This window comes from Amblyomma maculatum, chromosome 5, assembly GCF_055883805.1.
Source record: "Amblyomma maculatum isolate TAMU_Amacu chromosome 5, ASM5588380v1, whole genome shotgun sequence".
Taxonomy (NCBI): Eukaryota; Metazoa; Arthropoda; class Arachnida; order Ixodida; family Ixodidae; genus Amblyomma; species Amblyomma maculatum.
The window spans coordinates 124,699,828-124,721,266 of record NC_139348.1 but is presented as its reverse complement, the minus strand read 5'-3'; the positions used below and the strand labels follow the sequence as shown (position 1 = coordinate 124,721,266).

General features: G+C 44.4%; 1 protein-coding gene across 1 annotated transcript; it reads left to right on the top strand.

Annotated features, from left to right (window-relative positions):
- The first annotated feature begins 1,008 nt into the window (after nt 1-1,008).
- On the top strand, nt 1,009-19,902 carry LOC146189440 (uncharacterized). The gene is made up of 8 exons (XM_084603263.1): nt 1,009-1,157; nt 3,297-3,450; nt 10,288-10,491; nt 11,589-11,844; nt 13,018-13,186; nt 15,616-15,772; nt 17,978-18,148; nt 19,804-19,902. The coding sequence occupies exons 1-8, from the start codon at nt 1,048-1,050 to the stop codon at nt 19,900-19,902; spliced, it is 1,320 nt and encodes a 439-aa protein (XP_084459389.1). The 5' UTR covers nt 1,009-1,047.
- Nucleotides 19,903-21,439: the final 1,537 nt, after the last annotated feature.

Genomic DNA, 21,439 nt, shown 5'->3' with positions numbered 1-21,439 from the left:
CTGCCTAAGCCCGTTTCGAGGCCTGTATTTTATCAGGCATTGTACCATTTTGAGTCATTTTATGAACTGAGTCGTAATTCTTGCTTTCTATTTCCGCCATCCCCGCCCTTTTTCGTAAGTTCTCCAACAATGCATGTGATTTCATTGCTTCATTAACAAAAATGTCAGAAAATTAGAAAAGGCAAGGTCTCGCAAGAAACCGAAACGCATTCTGTCGACGGTTAAAATCGATCGCAGCATCCCTCTAATTTGAAGGGCAGCACACACGTCCGCCCCCGGCAACGAGGCGGCCCACGCGCTGGCCCGAAGTCTACAACCGGACAAAGATGGAGCCACCTGGGTGCCAGGATATGGTGGCTTAGCCAGGAGATTGTCCAACGTTTGCAAACCTATACAGAAATTCTGGAAAATTATAGAATAAAGGTCATTCGATTTCACAACCGGATCCTAGGTTAAATAAGAATAAGGTAATAGCCTGGTGGCGATTACAACCGTTCACAGAATGGATGCATGCTTTTCGCTCATGCCAATGACTACAAAGACTCCAAACGTTTTGCGAAGCAATTACCTTCAATCATATTTCGCATTACCGACTAAACTTCTCTGGGTTGTAATATTTTTAGGCGGTAAATGCATACATGGTATATTATGCTAAAAGCCAGTCACTCTCTTTTCCCATGTACCGCCTTTATTTCCGCTCTCTAGCAGAGATATAGATCATAATGCGATGCCAGACGAGACAGTATGTCTTAGATGTCTTCGCGACACTATTACATATATATTTAGTGCATGAAGCCTGAGCTATAGACCCCCACTATTGATTTTAAATAAATTATCTGTTTTTGATCGTCGATTCCTTCTTTTCCATCAGTGTACAACGGAACAGTTCACGAAGAACCGCGTTGTCTGGGTGAAGAAGACATCACAGTTAAACCGCGAAGCAGCTCCCTTTAGCAGTTCCACTTCCGCCCTGTGACTTCCGGTTTCTTCATTTTTCGCGCAGATGTGCTGCGCCGGGGAGGAAACGCGACCGACGCGGTGCTGGCCATGTCGGCCTGTATGCAGGTGTTGCAACCCTACACCACCGGAGTGGGAGGTGACTGTTTCGCCCTGTACTACGACGCCCGGGAAAAGAAGGTGCACTGCGTGGACGGCAGGTGAGCTCTGAGTACCACGTGGCAAGTCGAACAAAACTATACAGCCAACAAAATTTAACGAAGTTATGCCAATATAGCGCTCACTTTGATGCTTTATTATAGTATCTTATTTTTGTTTTGTTTTAGGGGAGGGGCATTCTGCTAGTCGGTTCCTCTCCGTATATTTCGACGCACTACTAAACTAGGTTATATTCCCACCTGCCAATTTTTAATATGGAATAACACGCCGGGGTGGTGCAGTGGTAAGACGCCCGAATACTGTCCGGAATACTCGGGTTCGAACCCGACCTCGGCAGCTGCGTTTCGATGGAGCCGAAACGTAGAGGCGTTAGTGTGCTGTGCGATGTGAGCGCACGTTAAAGATCCCCAGGTGGTCGACATTTCCGGAGTCCTCCACTACGGCGTCTCTCATAGCCTCAGTCGCTTTGTGACGTTAAACCCCACAAACCAACCAACCAAACAACACGTTTCAGAGTGTTATCAGCATTTCATTCAGGAAAACCAGCGCACAATAGAGGGAAGGCACCGGAAACAAAAGCTCTAGCAGTAGCTTCATTTCTCACGGTTAACACCACTGGGCCATCTTTGTAACACATTTTCGCGTAATATGGGTCAGACATGCGGCAGCGCCTTGCGAATATATTCCTTAAGTCTGCGCTGACAAATTTGAATGCTAACGAAAAGGGGTGAATTGAAAGTGAACCTAAGGCGGAAAGCCGCGAAAACAAAAACAATGAGTGTACCTTAAAAAGAAAGGAAAATAAGATAGCAGTTCGAGGGACAAAAGTGAAACGACGGCTTCTTAACATAGAAAACGTCTTCAATGTGCACTTGAGTCCCCTTTCTTGAAGTGCTTGCGTAAGCATTAGGTGCTAGTCTTTCGCTTGTGTTACGTCTTTATGGAATAGCAGCAGCTCGGTTCTAAATGATTTTTTGCGTGGTTTGGCGTTTGACTTTCCGTTCTACTCCACAAGGTATTTCAACAAAATACAATTAAATATTTTAGCTTAAAGTTCATTTATCATAATTTACCAATTAACAGTTATTAACATCGACTTTCAGCTGGTGTAGCGCAAGCATTCTCGATCTAAGTCAACCAACGACGATGATTTTATGATACACAATAAAGTTCAATTTTTAATCCCGCGTATCTTTATTTTTAATACTTATCTAATTGGTTAATTGCAAGTATACTCGGCATAAGCTATCCAACGATATAACGCCTAATGCTATAGCTTAACTTGAGTTTTGATCAGAATTATTTAATTAAGAATTTTAAGACTTACAATTAGATCAGTGCATTTATTTCGACATCAGCTATCCAACTACGTATGAATTAATGATGTTGCTACTAAAGCTCAAATTTTTACTAGGTTCATTAAGACGTGCAATAGGTCCAGTGCAATTATACTCGGCATAATCTCTGCAACGTTATTACGCTTGTGGCTTTTATAATCGACATAAGCTACGCAGCACTCTGGACAGCATTATGTACACCTAACCTGTAAACGCGTCCGGCATGATTCAGGTAATGCTTAGAGATTCAAGGTGAAAGGATCGTGTAGAGCAAGTTTTCTCAGTCTCTGTCTGCGACATACCACGAGAGTGCCCTCCTCCAACCCTGTATTCGTTCTTGTTACGCCCCTGGGCCAGATATATTGCCCGGTTCGTTGAAGCCCATAATACAGAATTTGTTTTCTTATCCTAGCTTGCTCCAGGACGCGTCATTGCGCGCGCCTCGTTGTGACGGTGTGTGTATGTGTGTGTGTGTGTGGGGGGGGGGGGGGGGGGGGGAGAGAAGGTGAGGGAAGGAGAGTTTTGTACCACATATTCATGGCTGTTCGGGTGCCTCGAGAAAGAACTTTTAAAACCTCTTGTGTCCAGCCCTTAGCACGAATGCACGATAAACAGTGTTTCCGAAAGCTGTCAGAACGCAATCTAAGAATAGCAAAGCACATCGGAGCTGGTAGCACCATAAAGCTGTCTAAACTCAGGTAGGAGAATATGACTGGGAAACTGTGATTAAAGGAGTATCAGGTGGCACAGGACACATTTAAAGAGAGATGAGAGGGGCGTTTGTGGTCTAGGTGACGCTTTTAAACTAACTATAATGGCAATTACTTCATCTTTTCACGCAAGCGGCCGGAGCCCTGCAGCCCTGACTCTGGAAATGGTGCAGTCTCGAAGCAGTGGCGAGGGTTCCATTCCAAAGCAGAGACCAGGCCTGTACGCTACTGTGCCAGGTGCGACTAAGGCCTGGTTCCATATGGCCAGCCGCTTCGGCTCTGGAAAGGTGATCCGTTAACATTGAGCAGTAAGGCCTTTTTATCGTCCACCTTTTTCTTCTAGCCTTCTTAGCCCACACCCAGTAACTATCTGCACCCTGAGATATCAGGATTTGGGCTATGCCAACCAGAAAATAAATGCTGTTAGCCTCGTAGCGAACTACAAGCCTAAGGCGCATGAGCCCAGTGCTAAATGCTTTTGTTTGATTCCTGTTTCACATAAGCTTGCACTGTAAACGTTGTCACAACAACAAAAATAGCCGATGAATTTAAAAATACCATTTTCTTTTTGTTAGTATAAGGTTCTTTCTGATAGTCATTTGTTTTCAAGTTCAACAAATGCACAGTGCTTTATTCTGCATTGTGCATTTTTATACGTGTAATTACACATACAAAATTTTCATGGCAGTGTGGCTGCAGGGGAATGCAAAGCTCATGTGGATAAAGCTGTAAACAAGCATTATATACACCTGAGACTATACCAATGCATTTCAATATAGACTCATGTTGGGATAGTTTCTTGTCGGCTATTGTAACGATTTCATTAGGAGTGAAAGGAGGCAGGGCTAGAGAAAGAGACAATGGGGAGCACAAGCGCGCTACTGTGAGTATATAATGAAGCCCATGGTCACTGGCCTGAGCAGGTAGAACCATGTTTCACACTCAGAGATGTATCATCGCATTTATAAAAGAGTCCTCATCTTAGCCTTATAAAGTCTAGTGAAATATTACTGAGGCATTTTCCAGATCAAAAATGGTTTTGAAGTTTTAATAGCCGTTTTATTTACTTTGAAATCCCGCATCCTGGAAACGTTATTAGCCATCCATGCATATCAAGCAGTGCTGCCGAACATGTCTGCTTTCATTACTCGTTAGAGCTGGTTGTATGCGCCCCGAGTCGGTCGTTTACAGGACGCTCATCTGGCAAATGTACAATTTGTCCCTATACAAGCGGATGTTTTAGGAGACGTTTTAATGACACACTGAAAGAAACGCTTCTTGTCCTTTTCTGGCAACGAGACATTTTCTCGTAAACATTGCGTCGACTCAGCTGGGCGGTTGTGCAGATCGCCTTTTTCCTTTCTTACTTTGCACTTTTGTGCTTTTATAAATTCTTACAAAGACGTCGCGATGCAATACATGTACACGTGACAACTAGCAAACGGCTACCACAAGATTATTGTATAATAGTGGCGAAAATAGTTATCGTAGGTTTTACGAGCAATACTAGCGGAATCCTTCAGTTAATTATTATCCCATTTGCATTAAATATGAAACATTACCAATCAAGAATTAAACACGACGAAACGTGTGTCAAACAGCAAATGGCTGTTCTGAAACAAAAGACTAAGCAATTCGCATGCAGGGAAGTCCATTTGCATTAACATCAGGAGTCGTAAAAAGCATCACTGACAAGGAGCAGTGACGAAATGAAAAAAAGTTGTCACTCCTTCGTAGTTTTATAAGTCGGTCTCCAACGAACGAAGCCGCTCCATCGAAGACTCCATCTTTATACACCTCCGGATCTCATGGGCACAAGCGTAACACTTTGAGCTCCTTTTGCGTCCATCTGGCGCAGGCATCTTCGTGTGCTAAAACCAACAAGTGAAACGGCGTCACTATTCGACTTATTCGTTTGATCGTGTTTGCAAATTCTGCAGAACAATCAGGCCTCAAAGCAGCATTTGCGACCATCCGCTGCTCCCTACTCGTTCAAATAGATGGCCGAGCTGTGCGGGGCTGTTCAAACCCTCTGGGCCCTCTGTACCGCGGCGCCGCAATTGAGGTAGCTGCCAGTCCTTCAAGCTGAGATTCGGATGTCACCGTCTTGATCGCTTCCATATTTTCTATTGAATATGCATTAAAGACCTTCTTAAGGCCTCCTTTATACTTACAAGAGATTAAAACCCATTACATACATGACTAAACATGACAATATGTTAGAAAACAAAGCTAACCGAAGCAAAGAAAGCGTGCTTCGGTTCTCCACTTAGCAAGTAATTTCTTCGTCCAATCAAGCTTTGAAATGTAGTTGTTAAATCATTTCCAGTTTCTATTTCTGCGGCGAAAAATCAGCACTGGTCGTTTTCGACAATGTGTATAAGAAAATGCATGCGTTCCACAAAGCTTCAGCCAACATATAAATTCGATAGCGTCATCCATCGTCATTTTACTGTGTTCGCTAGTCTGTATGCGCAAACTGTTGCTAATGATACCCACTCGGGCTTCAGCTTGTCCAGAAGGAAGATAACAGAAGTTAAGGATACCAGGGGCAGAAAAGGCATTATCGGCGTATTAGAATGCACGAAGAAATTTTGATCGGCAGATACATTCATGACCACACGGCCACATGACATCACGCTAAGATTTCAAACATATCAATGTTAACGTCACACGCTAGTTAAAACATCAAATCTATTGCTAATTAAAGGTTGCCGCTTATCTCAAATGATTGACCTTTATAAAGTAGACGTTTCGCCTTAAGAAAAGCATTACATAGGAGTGGATTGCTAATCCAGTTGGTTCACGTCTACTAAGAAAACGAACCAATAAAAAAAGACGCTGTGCAAGAGGAAACACATACACATACAAAGGTTCACCGGACTTATAGCAGATTTACTGCATTTACAAAAACAGAGGTCGTAAATCAAACACCCGAGGAAAAACGCCACTCGAGGAAAAACGCCACTAAAGTTTATTATTTTTGATTAGAAATGCCTAGAGAAGCTCGCTTCCATGTCAAATCTTTCCGCTATTCTGGTGCGGTGAGACCGAGAGAACAGCTTCTGCATTTTGCTAATGCAAGGCCAGGTTGCTTCCTGTACTTGGTCAACAGGAGTTGCCGTGCTCCATGCGACGTTCGTTAAGACGTCAATCAGTTTGCTCAATGTAAAATTTTCCCCGGGACAAGGGGATAGAATACAGAAAATTTACAGCACACTTCGTGGATCTCTTTTAGTGCTTGCTCTGGCAGGCCTTTGATTTTTCAAAGCCAGAAATTGGGTGCAAAAGCCAAAAATCTCGTGGGGAGGCTTGAATCACCCTATTCCCTCGAAATACTTGCGACAGTGTTCAACCTGTGATAAATATTGTAAAGGCAACGATTCACCGTAATGTTACTTGCTTCTACAGGACTTCTGGATGTCAACTTCATCAATCTTCTTGCCAGACTTTCACCAACCGCTACCAAAAGTGAAGGCGTTTCTCCAAAAGCTGTTAGTCAGTTCGCCTGCTCGGAAAGGCTTTCGTGCATAACGTGCGGAAAACTCTTTTATGTGCATTTGTGAAACGAATGCTCGCAATGCTGCGCTTTACTACTTTTGATTGGGCAGATTCCTGTGGTCAAGGTGCCCTTTGAGACCTCAGAGCATACTTCCAACACTCGTGTTCATCACACACTTAAGCTCTAATTCAAGAAACCTGAAGGCATTGTCAACCTATAAATTCATGATGACAAATGTGTTTTTAAATCTGTGCTAAAGACATTTAACATCTGGTTCGTCACAGGGGTGGGCTGGATAGCTTATGATAAGTATAAAATAATAAAAAAATTGTTACCATCACAAAAGTCGGGTAATTCGCTTAAAATAAGTGCCCACAAAGCATTGAATCAACCTTAAAAAAGACACGTTAAGCATACATGCTAAATACGTTACACATAGTTTTCGCCGTGCTGTACAATGGTGGACCTAAGATACACGCTTCGAAGTTCTTGAAAGAACACAAGTGTAACTTTGCATTTTTGCTACAAGGCAATAATCCCGTAATCTTCACTTATATCACCCCCTGAGAGCTCATCCTGTGTTATTGATTAAAATATGTCCGAAATATAAAATGAATACGCAGCGTTAACTGCTGGAAAGCCGCTGCTAAGGCCGTCCACTAGAGATAACGAGCTCTGTAAGGCGAACGTATAAGGTAGCACAAGTCACTTGAACGAATGTTGCGACAAGCTCGGCACCATTTTCGGCCATGGGCCTTGTTCGGCTGCCGGGCTTGTGCGTCTTCACAGAGAAGACACGCAACACATTTCGCTCGCACTTGCGAATCTCCTCCCCCCTTCTATCCACATTCAGCTGTTTGATTGGACGTAGGGCCATTGCCTAGCTTTGCAATATTTGAAATCCAATGCCTTAGAGTTATTCCTAATTGTACCGGTCGAATTCGTCCAGAGAATAGGAGACGGAAGCATGAGGAACACACATTGCGTATCCGTTTGAAAAACCTTGAAGTCAGTCTGCTTAAAATGGGCTACCAATGGTCCCAGGTCCCTATACTCCATTTGTTTTCTCCCCCAAGCCATCATTAAGTAGTCAACACCTCCCGAGACGCAGTGGGCCATCCCTCCTGAAGACGCACTTCAGGTCACTCGACTTATGGCTACCAAAAGCTCATGTTGCTGCGTCCAAGATTCTTGGCAGGACTTTAAACCACTATTCAGAATATTGCGAAAGGCTGTAGAAACAGTGGGTTCGTCCAAATAAGAAACCGAACTTTCTGTTTCATCTTTCCTGGCTTTCTTGGGTAGGCTGCGTCGACGCTGCTTTCAGTACACCTCAGTCAAAGTATAAGCAAGGGGAAAAATTCCCTCATAGATTGCTTGAAACCGCCCAGGGATGATCCAGTTGGAGGAAAACCTCGCATAGCTAGTTCTCGCAGATGTCTAACTTGGCGATACAGCTCCGACTTCAATATCTTGCAGTTGCGTTTCCAGTGTCCTGTGGAAAGATTTCAATGGTCAACAGGTGGTAGATTTCCAAAGGCGGACTGCCACGTTTGATGCAATGGAACAAAATGCGGGCCGCGAACGTGGGAAACGACATTGTGCTGCTGCAAGAAGATAGAACATTCGAGGAAGGGAACATAAGCAGGAAGGCACCCGAAGTACAATAACTGTTTCATTTTGCACCCTTTGTCCTGTTTTCGCGACTTCATTTTTCTCGTGGGTGCCAAAAAAAAACTTTCACCATTTTAAGCAGGCTTTGAACGCGTGGCCGTTTTGTTGGAGGCCAGACAATCTACCAACAAGGGTACCCCAACCACACTTTTACGGGTTGACGGCAAGCAAGGGTTATGTGTAGGTTGTGTGGTTATCAGTGCATAGAGATGTCAGGAATTAGTAATGGTACCGATGAAGCAGTAACGAGGCAATCAGTATGTGTGTAATTTTGGAGGCAGCTGTTAAGAATCGGGGTGTACTGATAAACACGTAGCGGAGTGCAAGTTGACGTTTCCTACCTTCCTTTTCTGACGTGGCACACTGGCGCCGGCAAGCGGCAGCCATCGGAGCCCCGAGATCTGAAGCACGCCACTGCAACAACCGATGACACAAAAACAGCATAACTTCGTTGTACTCGTTTCATTACTCAGTTCAGTACCTGTATACTTGTGCAGCGCTTCTTTATTGTTTAAAAACATTATAAAAGCTTGTTTCTCATTAAACTCAATGTATGGGTGCACGCCAGAAGACCATTGGCGTCTAACTCGCCATACCTTTAGCGCGGAACTGTCTCCGAATATTTGACTGGTTTGATAAAATGTCATATTATTAATGAACATTCCTTCATGAACAGCTCAACATTTAACAAGTGGACTTGCCGATATTTTCTTCTTCTAGGTACGAGAGAGCGAGAGGCAATAATACAGGCAAGAAAAACAATCATCACACCGAAAACAAGGCAGGAATGGAGTTATACCCTATCACATATAAGAAAGCGGACCCGGCAAATGAAAACTAGAGGGGGTCAGAGGTCAACGACAACGACCATTTTAGTATAAGCCCCAACATTAGGATTATTACAAATAAACACCATTAGGAAAGCCTCACAATGTCACTGGACTGTATTGAAATGCACTGGCGGTAATTGCTTTTTACTCATCGTTAACTCGTCCTCCTCATGTGTGAAAGAGTGCCCGAAATAGTTCTATTCTACCGTTCATGTATATCTGAAAGCATTCATTTGCAGGAGTGATGCGTTTACAAATGACTAGCACCGCCCCATTTTCTGGTGTCTTAAGGTTCAGGTGCACCCGTCACACCTGAATAACGAACGTGCAGTGCTTCCCTTAAGTATGTACTTCGTGATGGCTAAGTCAAAAAACCAATAAAAACCGAGCTACAAATCTTCTTTACGTATTCTGCCTAACGGAAACCCTTATTTAGACTTTAGACAGGACAAAGCAAAGACGCACAAAAGGCCTTTGCTTTTGTGTTCGCTGTGCCTTTAATATCTTCTAGTCGCCATGCTGTCATCCGTTATTAATTGTAATTTATTAAAGATGCGCCACTATCGATGCGCACACTCCCAAATACACTTAAGAGTGTGTGGGGTCTCTGTCTGTCTCAAATAATATGATCTCGACTTCAGTAGCAAGCTAAGCCAGCAGTCTGTAGTGACAAACGGGGGTGGCCATTTGGTATCCAGCTTGAGCCGGTTCAAGCCAGAGTAAGGGTTGGTGTCAGAATTAACGAACAAAACAAAATTTATACACAGCAATATACGACGATACAGAGAAATATACACTAACCGTTAACACGGGCAAGAGGTTAACACAACAGCAATGCAAAGTATGCAACGAAAGAAGTTTTCGATAACACAGAGGCTTCAAATCAATGAACAATGAACGAGGGAGTCACAACAAATAAACAACAAATTGTTCACTGGGCACTGTCGCAGACCGACGTCTTGAGAATTACGATTTCTCTGTCCTGTAGACGAGCGCCACTCCCTCGCAGATCAGTGGGCTTACCGAAGAGCGGGTTGACCCCGGTAGCCGAGCAGTGGCCCTTGAAGCCTTGGTCTATGACGATCGATCCGCGATTTGTTTTCGTCCTCACCACGCAGCTTAGTCTAAGTGAGTTGTTCGAGCCGGCTGTCCAGTACGCCGAACGAGGTTTTGCCATGGACCACATCAAGCAGCGTATTTGGCGCATCCGGCTTGAAATGCTTCAGCGAATTCCCGGCGGCCACTTCTTTCTGGATAAGGACTGCCAGATTCCAAAGCTGGGACAGATCATCATCAATCGTCCACTGGCTGCCTTGTTTAAGGCAAGTGATACATAACATCAATGTGTTAGCATTAAAAATATTTTACAGCTTCTATTCTGCTTCACTGGCTTGAAACAGTTCATTCTCTCCTTGTCATTGAAGATATCAAAGCTCTTTGATCATTTTATCTAATTAAGGTCGCTGTAAAACTCGGCTCATATTCGCGCCCAATTTAAGACATACCGCTGTGTGTGGCACCACCTATCAACTAGGAATCAAGATATGCGTGATGAACTTCAAATGATTGATATCGCCCTTATAATCTTGATTGAGGCAGCGCACAGCAAGTTAACCCGCGTGTTCTTTTCGTTTTCCTAATTTGCTATTGTGTCCTTCCTCCGCAGCGCTAAGAATTGGTGCCAAAAGTATTTCATGTTCAAACAAAAAAACAACTGACTACACTGAGATCCATAAGCATAAAGCATTTTTAACTGAAATGTACCTACATTCCAATCTTGTCACCTAACAGGCGAAAAATGTAAATTACCATTGCGAAGTACATAGCTGTCAAGGTGAACGACCGTGTTCCTGCTGTTAGCGTATCTCTATGCAGTTCGCTGGCCGCTATAGTGATTGCTATGGCGGAGATATGATTTAATTTCTAGCGTTGCATATGCTGTATCAGGAACAACTCTAAATGTTCACGATATATGTACTCAGATTGACGCTTACGTGAGCTTTAAAGTGCGCCAGCTCAGAGCACATAACAATTGCAGCCATGCTACATTAATGGCATGATACTTAACTAAACTGGCATGTTCGAAAGCTTATTCCGCTTTACAAGGGTACTACAGGTTGATAACCACATTCAATAGTACACAACCTCGATTCGAGATGCAATGGAGATAATCAGTGGATTGCGACAGGCATAACGACTCACACAAGGTAACCATGCTAAACATGCTAGCCGATTTCTTGCACATTAAGACCTTGATCGAAACTATAAACTTATCACGGGCCTGTGTGATTTTCCCCAGCGCTTGTTATGTCAATATTTTCTCGTGTAGCCAAGTGAGCGTCTCTTCCAAGGCTTTAACCTTTGTAGTCGCAAAGAGCTCAAAATGCAGTTCTGTATTCGACATGTGACGTATGCGCAGAGCCTAGCCCGAGAGGGACCACGGTTGGTGTACGAGGGCACCGTGGCTCGAGCCATAGTGAACGCTGTGCATAAAGCTGGTGGCGTTCTCTCCGTCGATGACCTTGCCGAACACCTAGCGTCAGCAGAGCCCATGGAGGTGGAGCCCTTGTCCACGATGTATCGCGGTGACGTCGCCGTGCACACAACCTCGCTGCCTACACAAGGCGTTGTGCTCCTCGAAGCACTCAACATACTCGAACAGTTCAGCCTGCGAGGTACGTCGCCGTTACGTTGTTCCGTTTCTGTAAAGACATTACCGACCAGATGTTAAAAACTTCTGCTGACTGCTGATGTTCAAAATTTCTGCCTCGTATCTCAGCATGCGCGTGCACGTTAGTTTTCTTGACCATCATCATCATCAGCAGCAGCAGCAGCAGCAGCCTGATTATACCCACTGCAGGGCGAAGGCCTCTCCCATATTTCTCCAATTAATCCGGTTCTGTGCTAGCTGCATACACTTGACCCCTGCAAACTTCTTAACCTCATCCGCCCACCTAACTTTCTACCGCCCCCTGCTATGCTTTCCTTCCCTTGGAATCCAGTTTGTTACCCTCAGCGACCATCGGTTATCCTCTCTTCGCACATGTCCTGCCCATGCCCATTTCTTCTTCCTAATTTTCACTAGAATGTCGGTAACTTGAGTTATTTCTCTGACCCACTCTGCACGCTTCCTATCTCTTAATGTTACCCCTACCATTTTTCGTTCCATAGCCCTCTGGGTTGTCCTCAACTTAAGTAGAACTCTCTTGGTTAGCCTCCACGTTTCAGCCCCATAGGTGAGTACAGGTAAGATGCAACTGTTGTATACTTTCCTCTTGAGCGATTTATTAATATCATGTGCCCGAAGCTGGAGTATTAGTTTTGAATTTTTTTTGATTGCTTCCCTTCTTGCGTTACATTCTCATCCCCATTGTGCTCTTTCTTTTTTTTTATGTTTGCATGCACTGCATCTATACGCATCTATTGTTTTCCCCACGGCAATTTTTCCCCTGAATCGTGCCATGCGAGAAATCAAGACGGAGAGAATGAAGATATGAGAAAGGATTTCCGTATTTGATAACCCCGGATAAATTTTAAGCAAAACATCTGACTTGCCCTGACCTGAAATACTGAAAGACAATCAATGAAGGCCGCCCGCGATGCTGGGATTATATCTCCAGCCGTCGTGCCGAACACGCAAAGTGCTGAACCACAACGCCAGGTGTCACTGCAACGCATGTCACTGCAGCTGAAAATGTTAACGTGTATATATGTACTTCTAATTGTTCGTTTGCATTAGGTGAAGGTGAGCCAGGCCAGGATACTGTTTTAATGTAATATCCACCCGTTACAAAGGGGAAGGCCACAACATCCATCCCTCCATCCAACCTTGTATGACTACTGCGCAGGCCTCCTTCAAGATGCTGACAACTTCGATCATCTCCTTATCGAGGCTCTCCGCCACTCCGCCGCAGACGGCCTGCGACACGTAGCCGACGTTGCCTCCGGTGGCTCGGTGCAGGAAATGCTGTCCGAAGAGCGGGCGACCGAGATCAGGGAGCACGTTATACTTGACAGGTAGGAGTATCATACCTATTTAAGAATGCCGGCAGCGAATATCATCAAATGAAATTGCATACAGAGCTAGCAACGGGGAAAGTTGGCGTCACGACTATATGTCAGGAAGCCGACTTGAAACCCCGAGCTGTAATAATGATGGACAAGTTAAAGCACTGCCAAGTAAACTAAGTACAGTAAAACTCGATTCAGCGAAACCCGATCGAACGAAAATCCCGATCACTGCCACATCGGAGCACCTACTTGAGACCTACGACCCCTTTTCCAAACATTTCACCCCAAAGAGCCGAGCACCAGGCCGGGAGAAAGCTTGTACCCATTGAAAAGCCGGCGGGTACCCGGTGGCACCAGGGATCGAACCTAGTACTTTCCGAACACGAGGCGGAGGCTCTACCACAATGCCACGCTTCGGTGAAAATTTTGGGGTGAAATGTTTGGGAAAGGGGTCATAGGTCTCAAATAGTTTCTCCGATGTGGCAGGGATCCGTTCCGCCATCGGACAACAATAAGTCCGCCTTGTGCGGCAAAAGCCCATTATGGGGCCCTTTTTTTCTGTCAGCCCGGCCTTTGTAGGCCATTAGTTCTTCGAAACTTTAAGCCCTCGAAGGAGCAGAGCAGGGTTAGCAGAGCCTCTTCCAAACGCACACCCCTGAGAGAGCCGGGCGCCGGGCAGGGGGACGCTTGTACCGATTTTACCGGTGGGTGGGGCTCAATGCTGAAACTGTGTCCGAGAACAAATCCTTGAACAAAACAATACGCCCAAAACCAAACGCTCACGAGTCGCTGAAACAGGTTGTCTAGCTAATGCCGCCATACTAGAAGGAAGTGGCGGCATGAAAGCGCAGTGATCGGTTGTTCAGTGTTCAGCACAGGTCAGCCACAATCAGTGAACGGGTAGCCCAATCTATGTGGGCGGAACTTCCTCCAATTATTTATTTTGAATACTTTTTTAGTTTTAAATTTGCTGCAGTCCTCACTCGAGCGCTTATACGGAAGTAGAATTATCAAACTGAAACAAAGCTGGCACGAATTAGTGATTAATTAAAAAGCAATAACTAGAGTAATAAAATAGGTCAGCAAAGCATGGCAGAAAGCATGCCCAAAAGTCGTATTAGAGAAGCGGGAATAACAAAACTCATACTTTATTCCTTACCAGTTATTTACCTGAATCCCGATTCCAAAACAATAAACTTACAGAGCGCGCTGCTAATTAGCTTTCAGGAAGACCGTTCCACATAATTATACTGGCCGATTGGAACGAGAATTCAAAACAATGTATACGCTTCCTGAGATAGCTTCGTTGCGGCAATGCAGTTCAAGCTCGTCTTTTGGTTTGGATGCTAATATAGTAGTATGCTTCCTGTGTTCATTTTTTTTTTTTTCATTTCCATTTTTAGTTCCCGCAATTTTAGCTCGAAATTTAAAGAGCTTCTTTTCACATAGAGTCAGAATGCCCTTTGTTGATTTCTGAGCTCTTTCGATTTACTCTCTGAGCTGAACAGTCAAGGTTCTAGGAGGCCCACTCGTATTACAGTATTTGGTGCATACATTACATGTCAGGTATAGAATTAGCGCCGAAGCTTCACATGCATGGAGCAAGTTGTTTCTGTGAAAACACAAATTCCGACACCCATTACCGTTACGGGGGTAAGAATGGTTAAGGCCCTCGACTTCTGCACCCAAAGATTCAGCCGCTGATGCCAGTTTTCGACATAGGCGAAAAGCAAGGCTCTCGGCTGATTGCTGTGATATCAGGACACGTTACAAGAGGGCAGTCAGTACAAAATTCCACTATGACGACCCTTATACACGTAGTCATTTTGGGACCGTAAAACCCATAAACCAACACAAACGAACCTATAGACTTTGCGCAACAAAGCCTTAAAATGGTTTTCCTGACTGGCGCGAAACCCTCCGGTAAACAAACATATGCGCGGTAAAATAAATAGTCTCAAGGTTGTGAATCATAAATAGTTGATAAACGCAGTTTAGTGGCGATATCGTTCAATGGTTGTGCGTCAGGTATGAGCGCGTGCCGTTATCTTGCATTCATGCGTGTCTCGCTCGTGAGCATCTACAAAAAGCAAGCTTGAATTTGCTGACTCGTTGGACCCGCATATTCCGTTGGAAACCGTCCAATGATATAGACGACTGGTGTGTCTCGAACCGAAATCAGAGTAATAGATATGCCAAAAGAATGGCTAGACATAGCACTAGCAGAGATATGTTAAGGAGTGAAATGTGGAGTACATTTTGGCTTTCTGAACTTTTTGAAAGACGATGAGAGATATTACGGCAGCTCCTACTGCTGATCTGCACGTGTGAGCAGGTTTTGAAGCCAAGCTCAATAAGTGTTATGACTAACAGGTCTATCCCAATCAAGACAGCGATGACCGTAGTGACGATGATGACTGTTCTCTTTACCACAGGAGGATAGAAAATGTCTACCCAGAAGGGGTTCCACCTCCAGGACTCTCAGGAACCACATTCATGGCTGCAGCTGACGACGCCGGAAACGTGTGCGCCCTGATTGGAAGTCTTTCAATTGGGTGTGCCGTAGTAGAGGAGCATGGATTTACTGTGCAGGTAATTTAAAAATGCAGCGGAGGAGTTAGCGACGCTTGTTCTTGCTAGCAGCCGAAAATTCTCTCTTTCTTCGTCAGTAAAGCTTTGTCGAAAAAATGTACTAACACCAGATTTTGTACAATAAATCTCACATTCAGCAGTTAGATTCCCCAGTAGTCACAAGACTCGACAGCATTAGCTAAGTCAGGAACGGAGGCCAGGGTCTCAAGCACATCGGCAGCGGTCAAGTCCAATCAACTCCAACGAAGGAAACCCTTATCTGTTCCCCGCTGAAGTACTGGCCAACACATCTGCCTGCTCCGCGTGCCCAGTGAGCCTACCCAATGACTGACAAAAAACCATGGGGCAAATGCCCCAACCAGAGAATGACAATTCAGTGCGAAAAGCGACAGTTATACATCAAATAGATGGGTTATTTGAAAGGAAATATAGAGAAGTTGGCCGGAATTATAAAAATCTAGCTGTTGATCTTCACTGGGGAAAGAGAAGGATAGAAGAAAGAGGATCATGGTAGGCGAAGATGTGGGAGAAGGCATATAAAAATATATACAGGCACGGCAACTTCCTTTACAAGCGCGAGTCAGATCCAGTGGCGCACAAAAACGGCAAAGATCCCTTACTGCCTGGACACACTTCCCCTTATCCTTCCAAGCGCCCAGCAGCAATGGTGCATCAAATAGGTTCATGGACGTATAGGCTTCGATGATTTGTTTGCACAAGCGACCGTTGCGTAAACAATGAGGCGAGAGCACGCAAGGAACGGGGCGGGCATGATGCGCGGCCTTCAAGGTAGTCTATGAGCGGGAAAGCTGTACGTTGTGTAGCAGCAGTTGGACATGGGGTTACGTTGTTAAAGTTCCAAAGAATACGTAATCAGCCAGTTTAGCATCAACAAGGCAAGATGGTACTAGAGCATGCTAGAAATAACCGGTGTCTATACGTCCTAATGCAACAGCAATGAATTCCCGCTTCCTCGTAAAATCCGTCATAGCCGTCAGCGATGTGAGGGAAATATCTCGGCCATGGTAACTGCACTTAGTAGCTGGCACTTGACAAAGCTGGGATCAGATTGTCTGAAGCTTGTGTAATGTGAACACTTTTCGTCTCGAGGTTCTCATACCAGATAGGTGGCGGAGGGAAATCGAACCTTCCAGTAGCATTGCATTCTGAACTGTATATGCATCCTCAAGGCCATGCAGGCATGGTCATGTGGCTTGCTTAGGAAGGGCTCTACATTAATCCGACAACGTTAAAGATCTTATTGTGCAAACCTTCCACTTCGGCACTGTGAGCGAGAAACCACGAGCTTGCATACACAATGTGAGATGACCAGGCAATAACTGATGGGATATTGGTCAGACAAACAATCCAAAATCTTTATGGCGTTCACCTCTCAAGGAAGAGCTTAAGTGTTCCCTATATTTTCGGCCAGACATGCAGATGACAATAATAAAGATGAATTCTGGAATTCTAATCCACCAGTGTATAATCTGTCTAGAAGGGCTTCCAAACCAAAAAAAGAAAGGTAACAGTGGTCGCTCACCCCTTTGAAAAGTCTTCTGTAAAAGCAAGGTTGAAATTTTGTAAGCTTCCAAACTGATGCGACGCATTCGTGCTCCTAAATGTAACAGTTCCTTGCAGAATGAGTTAGGCCTCTTAATTTTTATTGGCCTAGCATAGCCCCTGCTCTGCTGTCCCTAACCCAGAAACTCTCCATGTCCAGCGTTGCTCTCGCCTTGAATGGGTCGGCTTCAGGAATACTTGAGAGCGATGATGCTGCTGTCGGTCTGATAGAGGATTTCACGGCTAGTTGAATCAAGGCGGATGCTAGGCAAGTAAGTCGTCCAAACATCAGACATGGTAAGAACCCGCCAAAGGGTGTGACGAGGGCCTGGATCTCAGGTTGAACGATGAGGCTGGTAGCTACTGCACAAAATGTGCAACTAAGACTTTTATGGCACTTTCTGCCTTTATCTTACATATAAGGCGTGCTCCCCTCTAAACATATTCACCTTGGTGATATTCGCAGCTATCGCTTTATAAAAAGCATATTCCTCTAACCCGTCTACTAATATATCCGTTCGTTTCACTGCCTGCCCATTCATTCATCTATCGACCGTGGCTCCGTTCGTCCATCCATCCACCCAAGTACGTAATGTGGGTGTTTCTGCTCATTTTTATTAGAAGAAAAATTCCTCTCTACAGGCGAGGGGAACCGGCTTCAACCTGGAGGCAGGCCACCCGAACTGCTTCGGCCCTCACAAGAAACCCTACCACTCGCTCATGCCCGTCATGGTGACAGACGCACGCTCCAATGATTTCCTCTGCACCCTGGGCACCATGGGAGGGCTTCCGCAACCCGCTATACTGGCTCAGGTAATGGATTAGTGTCACTGGAATAATATCGTAGAGCAATAAAAAACTTGGCCACTTATTTTGCTATGAGAAACAACATCAGAATTCTACACGTGGTGTAGGAGGAAGCGGCATGATAGCCAGATATAAGGTTTTCGGCGCCATTGCATTTGCTACGTTTTAGCAAGTGAAATTCGAGATTAAAAGGTGTACCACACAAATTCATACAAAACGACGACAAGTGCGATGGCCTCGTATATCACATACATCGAATTCTCTGCCTATGTTCTTCTCTTCGAGGTTCACCTCTGACCGTACGGCAGATATTTCAAGCCTCACAGACAGGCGCCTTCTACAGCATTCCAGCCTGTGCCGTCCGAAGCAGTCGCTCTTGTGACAAGGGCTGAGTAATCGCTAGTCATGGTAGTCTCTAGAGAAGGACAGTCCGCCAGGCATGTTCCGCCAATGAACTCGAAATATATCTCTATGTGAAATCTTATCCATTTTCTCCCGTTTAGAAACGCCACTGCTTCATATGCCTCTAACACATACTGAATCACAACGATTTCTGTTTATCTGTTTATCTATAAGTGCATAGGCAATATGTTAGGAGTGTATGCATGCGCATATAACTAGTCATTATAGTAATTAGACTTACTAGTTAGATTGCCTCGTTTTCTAGCAAACAATAGACCATCAAGCTATGAAGGTTTTCTCAATTACTGTTATGAATATACACCGGCGCATAGCACAAAGTATATTCATTAGGCTTCCGCTAGAAGCGAAAATATTCGCCTGTAGCAGGGCAATAAACCTATTGTGTTGCAATACTGGCCAGAAACATGCAAATATATGATTGAAAATCTAGTTTTTATGTAGAAAAGACTTCTGCATGCCGATATCCGATAAGCGATGAATTATGTTCCCAATGAAATTATCAACTTTGTAATTCAGTCTTTGGTATCTAGACGAAATGAATTCTGTGTTTGGAAATACTCAGCCACTGCTCACACCTCTGGCACTGTATATTTATATCTAGCTTTATTCCAACAGAAGCACGGGAGTTATTCTAAAGTCTGTACACCATAAGGTGAGAAGAGTATTGCGAATAAATGAAAACGATGGTCGCTAATATAACAGTTCGGATTACAAGGGAAGGAAGCTTCAAATATTGGTCCTAAGTAGCCTATGTGTAGCTCTATACTGGACTCTTGTGCTTTAATCAATTTCACGACTACGCCCAAATAACAACCATCCGAGCTTAAAGATCTCCCAGACGATCACTCCAAAGTTATCATAATTTGTTCATTACTAATTGTTTTTTTGCAAATTATTACTCTTCATGCGGCACGGAAAAAGAGTAGAGGCTGATCCCGCAAAAACAATTTAACCAAAATAAAAAAACGCGCAGTTATATTTACATTTACTGGCTAAAATTATGCTTCTCTTGTTGTATATGCCAGGTTCAGGTTCAAACCGGGACTGGACTGACTGGCATTGCTTGTTTTCGCACACTTCAGTCCTCCAAATCAGTTAAAAGGGTTCGACTGGGGCTCTTAAAAAAAAACAAGAGACCAGCTAGAAGTTATATTTTCCGTTTCACAGACAGGCAGCCCCTATCAGTATAGTAGCTTTCTTTCATCTCGTAAACCACGTGAGACTGTGTTTTGTCGTAGATCCTGCTCAACATGGTGGAACTCGGTCTGGACCCCCAGCGAGCTCTGGCAAGGCCACGGTTTCTGCTGGGATCAGGCCTTCGCATGCACCCAGAGTAAGCAAGTAGTTTTAAGCAAGGCTTCAAAAAACGGTTGGGGAAAGTAAATGCTTTTAAATGAGGACATTTATTGACTGCATTTCGCGTCCCTGAAACACGGCATTATCTATAGTATGCTGGATGATACATGAGCCAAACTATACCGAGTATAGTTTTGTCTGCTTCTTGGTTTTCTTTTTCTTTCTTTCTATACTTAATTATTTATTCGATGTCTTTTCTTTCGATCAATCAATCAGCCTTTTTTTTTTTCTGCATACTAAAGAAGGAGACAGGACTTTCAAGATTGACAGAGTCTTTCCCTCTTTTTGAACTTGGCAGTGAATCAGACTAGCGGCATCTTTTTTAAAAACATTTCAGGCCCTAAATAATGTGTTATTCATTCTGACACAAAAGAAGAAAACAACAAATGGTAGAAAAAGATAAAAAATTGCTAATACAAACATTTACGCAGTGTCATCAGATGAATGTGTTTATGAACAATTCTTTATAATATTTGAATGCTCAAAAGGGCCAAACATTTCTTGGCTTAGCTTCTTTAATAGCACTGGCAGAGTATAGAAAATAGATCGTTCGGAGTAGTATGCTCCAAGTGCCGGAACTAACCGCAATTGTTTATTTCTCGTTTGTGGAATATGGATGTTTTTTGCAAGTTCTGCCAAATTACCAATATGATTTTCAGCACTCCACGAAGTACTTTTAAAGCTCTTATAAAGTATGTAGTCATATTGGTGTGGTCGTTCGTTTGTGCCTAATGCAGCCGCGTGCCTGCGGTGCGCCAACGATAGCTCCAGCTTACGATCAAAAAACGGAGCCCGTCTTTCGCCATTCCTTTAGGGGTTTTAGGCCATCCATGCAAAATTAAGTGCATGACACTGGCTAACCTCGGGTCTTTGCCATCAGCTCCTGCAATTCGTGCGTCCTCACTATACCTTGTTGCAGGGATTCCAATGAAAGGACATATTTCGGCGGTTCACCCTCGGTCCGCGGTTCCGTAGTCGGCGCTGGTAGCCTGCTAAGGGCATCTGTTGTCAGCAGCTCTTTCCCTCTCACGTACTGTAAGCTGTGCTGGTAGTCACCCAAGGATAGTGCCCACCGGTGAATTCGCGCGGCAGCCATCGACGGCGTCTGACGGTCCGGCCTGAGCAATCCCAGCAGTGGTTAATGGTCGGTCCCCAGGGTAAACTGCCAGCCCAGAAAACAGTCACGAACGCGAGAAACGCCAAAGATGAGGGTTTGCAAACAGTTGCAAACAAAGGTTTGCAAACAAAGCAGTTGCAAACAAAGGTTTGCAACTGCTCTTTTCACAGAGCAGTTGCAAACCTTTGTTTGTCAAATGCTCTCAAGAAGTCATGCACTCACACCATGGAGGCCTGTTTTCATCGCCAGGTTGACCGCCTTACGGAAGCTGGGTACCCATCACATTTGCTTGTTTCTGTTGCGGAACGTTTGAACAAGAAGTTGAGACTCGAGCGTGTCGGTGCTCAACAAGGTGACGAGAACAGGGAGACAACAAACAAGCGCAGGATTGTGGCCATACC

Coding starts and splice junctions, on each gene's coding strand:
- LOC146189440 (XM_084603263.1), top strand. CDS start 1,048: ATGTCGGCCTGTATGCAGGTGTTGCAACCCTACACCACCGGAGTGGGA. Junction 3,451..10,287: donor GCCGCTTCGGCTCTGGAAAG/GTGATCCGTTAA, acceptor CTCACCACGCAG/CTTAGTCTAAGTGAGTTGTT. Junction 10,492..11,588: donor CACTGGCTGCCTTGTTTAAG/GCAAGTGATACA, acceptor ACGTATGCGCAG/AGCCTAGCCCGAGAGGGACC.